General features: G+C 33.8%; 1 protein-coding gene across 1 annotated transcript; it reads right to left on the bottom strand.

Moving 5' to 3' along the window:
• Positions 1–2,635: 2,635 nt before the first annotated feature.
• Positions 2,636–4,581, bottom strand: LOC142531615 (strychnine-11-hydroxylase-like). The gene is made up of 2 exons (XM_075637818.1): positions 3,536–4,581; positions 2,636–3,430 (listed from the first exon to the last, which is right to left on the bottom strand). Exons 1-2 carry the CDS (start codon positions 4,418–4,420, stop codon positions 2,813–2,815), a joined length of 1,503 nt encoding a protein of 500 aa, XP_075493933.1. The 5' UTR covers positions 4,421–4,581; the 3' UTR covers positions 2,636–2,812.
• Positions 4,582–7,198: the final 2,617 nt, after the last annotated feature.

The following is a 7,198-nucleotide window of genomic DNA, read 5'->3' as shown; positions in this document are numbered from 1 at the left end:
ACCGTTCGAGATTCTTGACAGAGTTGGGACACTAGCTTATCGTGTTGCCCTTCCGCCAAATCTGGCCGGAGTACACAATGTGTTCCATGTCTCGATGCTGAGGAAGTATCTAGCTAATCCTTCGTACGTTTTGAGTTTTGAGCCGTTACAGCTTGCTCCAGATCTGTCGTACGAGGAAAGACCTGTTCAAATCATAGACAGACAGGAGCGTAGACTTCGGAACAAAGTGACCAAACTGGTCAAAGTCCATTGGCTAAATCAATCAGTGGAGGAAGCCACTTGGGAAGCCGAGGCAGACATGAGAAATCGCTACCCGGAATTGTTCGGTAAGATTTAATTTCGAGGACGAAATCTATATAAGTGGGGGAGGAACTGTAGAGCCCAAAATCAGTACACGTATAACACATGCATTTATTTAATTGCTAAATTATTTATTAAAAATTAAAATGAGCGTTGGAACTTTTCAAGTTCGCAATCTTGATTTTGATGTTAACAAAACTTGTTATTGTGTTTCCAACATATTACTCAAGTGTGAAGTTGCAAACACAAGAAGCAAGCTGAAACTGAATTTTGCACAAACTGAATTTCTGGCGAGCTTCGGTATTTTGATGATATCTCTCAACTGGATTATCCAAATGACAATCTGCTAACTGGACTGATTAGAAAACTCAATTTGGAACAAATCTTATTTCACGTCAGTTGGGCAAAATCGGATGTTATCATGGTCTAATTGATCGCTCAATTACCGAACTGATCACACGAAAATCGCAATCAGTTGAGTTTGAGCAGCTGCGGTATTTTGGTCATATCTCTCAGCTCGTTTATCGAAATGAAGCGATTCAGTATGCGTTGGAAAGATAAGACGATGATCTACAAATCATCTTCAGAAGTCAAAGTCTGAATCAAAGCTTAAGATGCTGATAAATGATGATGAAGTTACTGGTTCTGCACAAACTGAAATCAGCTAGGCTGATTTCAGCACACCAGCTGAAACTGAACCAACTGTTGACCAGCTGACCAACCAACTGAACTGAACCAGCTGCTGACCAACTGAAACTGAACCAGACCAGCTGAAGACCAGTTGAACCAGACCAGCTGAACTGAACCAGCTGAAACTGAACCAGACCAGCTGAAGACCAGTTGAACCAGTCCAACTGAACCAGTTAAACTGAATCAGACCAACTGAACCAGTTGAACTGATTGACCAGTTGAGTTGACCAGTATACCAGTCGAGAAAATGTCCAGCAAGACGAATTTGACCGTTGCAATTCCAGAAACAGTACAGAAACTTTCCAACGGTCATATTCTTGTGTCTAACGTATATATTAGTGTTGGAGCCTATAAATACAACATATTGAAGATCAAATTACAGCTTTTGAAGAGGATTCAAAGCATGGGCAGTTAGCATGAAGATATCAGCTAGTTGAGAGCACAAGCCCTTGTGTGAGGATACATTTGAGATATACACTGTAAATGATAAATTCCTCACACACAATCACTCACACATATACAAGAGAGTTGAACTTCAAAGATTAGTTGAGTGAGTCTTGCACAAAGACAATAAACTTGTGTATGTAGTCTTTGCATATGAGACATTAAACAATATGCTGATTGTGAGGTGCTGCCTACAATCTTGAGTGCTAAGAGTTCTAGTTGGGTGCTGCACTTCCGGAATGGGTTTGTACAAGTAGTTGTATAAATCAAAGTCTTCTAGTGGATCCTTCCCAATGGGTGACGTAGGAGTGTTTGAAATCTCCGAACATTCATAAACAAATTCGTGTCTATTTGTTTATTGTATTTACTCATCATTTTCATAGTTTTATTGTATTTACTCATCATACAGAAGCTGAACTTTAAAACAGAATTATCAAACGGATTTCAAGATATTTATGTATAAGCCCACTTACAGTAATTTGCTAAATATTTCGGTTGAAGTCTGGAAATCTGTTTATTATTGCTACTGGTTTCTACTGCTACAAAAAATGCACTCTCTTCGCTCTAATTTCAAGTGATCTCAAGATTTTGGTAACAACCATTTCAGATATTGAGGGTGCTATATATAAGCCAAAGTCTGACTGTTAGCCTTCCAATTAATGACCATAATCTGCCATTAACAGCCTTTATTCCATGTTAAATGCTTCAGTTACAAGTCCTAAGCATAACCAGTAGTTATCTGCTGGAATCTCGATACTAAACTCTTCTGCTGCTAGGTTCCGTTTGTTGGAAAATATCATCTTCTGAAATATGAGTTGCTGCTGAAATTTTGCTAGCTGCTGGTACTGTTGGAATTTCAGGTTCTCATATCATCACTGTAATATTCAAGTGTAGACGTCTTACACTTGTAATGTAAGCGATAGTTTACTACCTAAAAATAAAAGAACGAATCCATATATATATATAGAGAGAGAGAGAGAGAGAGTATTAAAATCACAGAGATAAATAAATGGTTTGCTGCGGTAAATAAATTGATAAATAATTGCAATTTTTTGCCTGGTTGGACGCCATTTCATTACATTGATTGTTAAATACTGTTCAAATCCAAATTGGTTTTGGCATTGCAATTGGATGAGTGCCATTTTACGTCTGACTCAGCCACAAATAATTGAGTGATAAGTGACTTAATCAAAATCAAGCATAAGATTAAACAAATTTTATTTATTTCACTCCTAGTTTATTTATTCAACAAAAATACATACACAAAAAATTGTGCAGCAATTACAGAAGCTTGAGATTAAAGAGCGAATTAACCCATAATATATATATATATATATATATATAAAGTATAATAATAAATCGCAGATAAATTGTTTGCTCAAAGTAGGTTGACTGGTGTAGCAACCAAGCAGAGTGGAATTTTCTTACGCATTGCGACCCCTGTAGCTTCTTCCATATCAATATCCTCCGGTGACATCCCTTTGGGAAGTTCCCAATCAAAGCGGAACAAAAGATTCGCAAGTGCGAGCTCCACAACCGCGATGGCAAAACTGGCTCCAGGGCAACCTCTTCTGCCAGCACCGAAGGGTAACAACTCAAAATGTTGTCCTCTGAAGTCAATCACGTTATTCAGAAACCGCTCAGGCCAGAATCTTTCTGGCTTCTCCCAGTGTTTCGGATCCATTCCGATTGCTGCTGCATTGAACAGCACTCTGGTTTTTGCCGGGATTTCGTATTTGTTGTCGATCACGCAGTCCTCTAATGTTTCTCTTGGGATCCATAGTGGGGCGGGTGGATGGAGTCTCCATGCCTCTTTGATCACCATTCTCACGTATGCGAGTTTTGGAAGATCGCTTTCTTCTACTTTTGACTGTCCTTTGCATACTTTCCTAACTTCTTCTTGAGCTTTCTTGAGGACTTCCGGATTTCTCATCAGTTCTGCCATCGCCCATACGATTGTCACCGAGGAACTATCAGTGCCAGCCATGAATATGCCCTGCAATTCATTATCACAATATATATAAATATAAGAAAATCATGAATGTAAACAGGGATAATAAAGCAAATATTGGGTTGATTGGGTGTCATATAGTACACATACCAAGAGAAGACCCTTCAAATTTACATCTGTTAGAGTAAATTCTTTCTCCATTTCCTTTTGAACTCGAAGCAATACATCGACGATGTCTTCGTGATCTTGTTGAGCCCTCTTCGGGTCTCTGTGTTCTTCCATTTTTTTGCTCAAAAAGATGTCCACTTCATCCATATTTTTTTTCAATCTCCTGTCTACTCCATTGAACTTGTTTAGCCAAGCCAACCATGGAAAATAATCAGCCACGTTGAACTCAGCAGCCAACTGCTGCGTATCATGAAACACATGCTGATATTTGCCACTCCTTTCATCGAAATCTTCATGTTCTTCTGCACTGCTAGTCTCTCCGAAAGCCACCCGACGAACAGTATTATTCGACAGAGCGAACGTGAGCACGCTCAGATCCACAGGGTTTTCGGAATTAGCAACACGATCGATCATGAAGGTCATCTCTTCATCACGTACTTTTGCGAAAGATTGGACCCTTTTGTTGGACAGCAGCTCCAGAACAGCGATTTTCTTCGCTTCTCTCCAGTAGTCACCATACGGTGCTACGGAGATGGTACCTAAGTTGTAGGTGATTCTCTTGAGTGAATACAAGACGGGTCTCCCCGAAAAGATAATATCGTGCTTCTTAAAGATTTCTCGTGCCATATCGGCCGATGACACGACGAGGGTTGGCACGGATCCTAGCTGCAAGAACATGAGGTCTCCATATGTTTTGGACAATTTAATGAGAGCCCTATGAGGCAACTTTCCAAGCTGGTGAAGGTTGCCTATAATCGGGAGCTTCTTAGGACCAAGTGGGAGCTTTCTTTTCTTTTTCGTCAATTTTAACAACAATAAAATTGTAATGAAACTGATGAAAAGCAGCAAGAAAATTTCGGAACTCATTTTCTGCTCGGTGTAGATAGAGAGCTGCTTTGATTTGATGATAGATACATGAGCTAGCTCAGGTAAATTTATAGAGAGGTGGAGAAGATTATCAGCCGGTTTCTTGTGCAGACAAATACGACTTCTTCTGTAGGTCAATATTGCCAAAACCTGACAATAGTCAATTGACGTGGATTCTGACTAGGGATGTAAACGAACCAAACCGTTTGTAAACTATTCGAAGCTCGATTCGATAAAAGATCGTTAGAGCTCGTTTAATGAGGCTCGTTAAGATAAACAAACCAAACTCAAGCTTTACAGTATTCGGCTCGTTAGCTCGTGAACATGTTCGTTGGTAAGTTCATGAGTAATCTTTTAGATGAAAAATAATAGTTTTGATATTTGATTTATTGATTTTGCATATTATTTATGAAATATATAGAAAAATCTAATTAAATTTATTTATTATAATAAATTTACAAATTTTAATAATAATAATATATTTTTCTTTAAATATATAATTTACTTTTTAATTAATTTAATTAAAATTTAAATGTATAATTCATATTTATTAAGTTTGTTTAGGCTCGATAAAGGTTTGAATAAGCTCGTGAGCCATGCATATATTCGTTAAATAAAGCTCGAGCTCGGCTCGATTATAAACGAACCAAACTTAAACATTCAAGAGTTCGGCTCGACTCGACTCGATTACATCCCTAATTCTGACCCATATAGTTGTAAATGTTGAACTAAAAAAATATTGCAAAAACAAATTATTGATATTTGGGTTTTTAAAAATATTCCAATGATCATAGATATTTTAAAACAAATATTTTTAAAAAATTTCTTCAGTGAAAATAAATAATTTGATAGTTCAGCAGCCTTAGATTTTTATAATTAAACTTTCAATTAAACCGGCATTTAACCTCATGTCACTTGATTTTGGCGCTATGTGATTTTGATCATTATGTTCTTAAATTGATCATTATGTTCTTAAGTTACAGTTTTAATATTTTATTTTTTATGTGAGGTTAATGTAGCGTCAACATGAAATATCACATCGACACTCATATTGAAAAAAAAATTAAAATTACAAAAAATTGAAAGATGCAGGACTATTATTGAAATTTGACAACTTAGATAATCAAAATCGCAAAGACACAGCATAGAGGATAAGTTTTTATGTCACTTTTGAAATTAAGTTCTTCAACCTTTTATTTATAAAAAAATTAATAAAAAATAATATGTTATAATTTAATAAAAAATAATATGTTATAATTAATTACAAAATATATAAAATCCTATAAAAAAATTCACAAAAGTCTATAAAAAAACTTGTAAAAAAATCTACATGAATCCATAAATCTGTTTATAAATTTGTGAGATTCCATAAAATTCAATAAAAATCTATCGAATCCATAAAAGTCTATCATTTGAAAAACTCATTAAATGTCATCAAAATTCTGGATTGAATACACCTTACTAAGTTCTTCAAGCTTTTATTAAATAAATTGTTTCAAAAGGAAAGAAATCGAGAGAGTAGAGAAACGAAAGGAAAGAAGATGGTGGAAAAATTAAACTTGGAAAGTAAAAAAAACATTTAATTGATATATGTTAAGATAATTTTAATTCAAATTCATACTTCTTAAAAATGATTTCGTCTTACATTTTTAGAATATTTTTGAATATTATAGTGGCTCAAGCTTATCGCCATCTTATAAATATTTTAAATAATTATAAGTTTAGCACATTTTCAATTATTTATATTCTTGTTATTCTGTTTAATAATAATTTTTTTTCTAAATTTTCAAAGTTTTGTCAACTTCGATAAGACTTCGGTAAAAATACGTGGCCATCAAATTTGACTCACATAAACCTAAAAAATATGGAAAAAAATACTTTTTTTTATTTCAAAGAATAAGGGATTCGAACATTAAATAGGAAAATAAATTAATTAATATTTTCCAACCATCTTTAAATCACTCCCTATATTTGTTCAGTTTATTATAATACATTTGTTAACCATGAAATTTTTGAATTATCCACTTATTACATCTTATAAAACTAATTTTATGCAATAAATTTGAGATGTTTTTATGATGGTGTTGAAAAGATTTCAAAGTTAATTTCTCTATTTTTATATACATCTTGAAAATTTTGACGTGCTTTAGTTTATTTAAAAAATAATATAATGTAATGGACTTATTTATTTTATTTAATAAATTTTTTCACTATTTTTGGAATAAAAATAAACATGAAACTTTGTCAAAAAAATAATTTTCAAAAACTTATTTAATTTTAAGTATGTCATATAGTAAATTACTTTTATATTTATTTATTTAATTATCTAAATATATAGTCTCACAAAAAATTAATATTTTAACGTGTTTGTCAAACATATTCTTTTATCGGAATTCACCCTTTTATGGAATCAAAATAATAATTAAACTTTATTAATTGTGAGCTATTGTCAATAAGTCAAAGAAAACACACAGAGAGAATAAACATGACGAAAAAATAAAGCTATGAGAGATGACAAGTTCTCGCAAATTTTTCTTCCTATTCTTGGTTTTTATGTCGTCAAAATTGCAGCGATGACAAGTGAATGTATCTTTCATATCGAGAATGAACTACTATAAATATTTTGTTTTTTTTTGTTTATTTTTCGCAAATTTTTTATCGTTTTCCGGTAATTAAGACTGAACATTAGCTCCTAACATGGAGTAACACGTCCCTTATATTTAATACAACATGTTAAATTGTTCGTCTAGTTGATCTCACATGTTTTTGTTTCGAATT

This window comes from Primulina tabacum, chromosome 17 (assembly GCF_025594145.1).
Source record: "Primulina tabacum isolate GXHZ01 chromosome 17, ASM2559414v2, whole genome shotgun sequence".
NCBI classification, from domain to species: Eukaryota; Viridiplantae; Streptophyta; class Magnoliopsida; order Lamiales; family Gesneriaceae; genus Primulina; species Primulina tabacum.
Note: the sequence above shows the minus strand (reverse complement) of the source record. Positions and strands in the feature narration are given on the sequence as shown.

Bases quoted from the DNA above. Each gene is read 5' to 3' on its own strand.
- LOC142531615 (XM_075637818.1), bottom strand. From the start codon at position 4,420: ATGAGTTCCGAAATTTTCTTGCTGCTTTTCATCAGTTTCATTACAATT. The intron at 3,431-3,535 runs GTATGTGTACTA...AATGAATTGCAG, and splicing joins ATTTGAAGGGTCTTCTCTTG to GGCATATTCATGGCTGGCAC.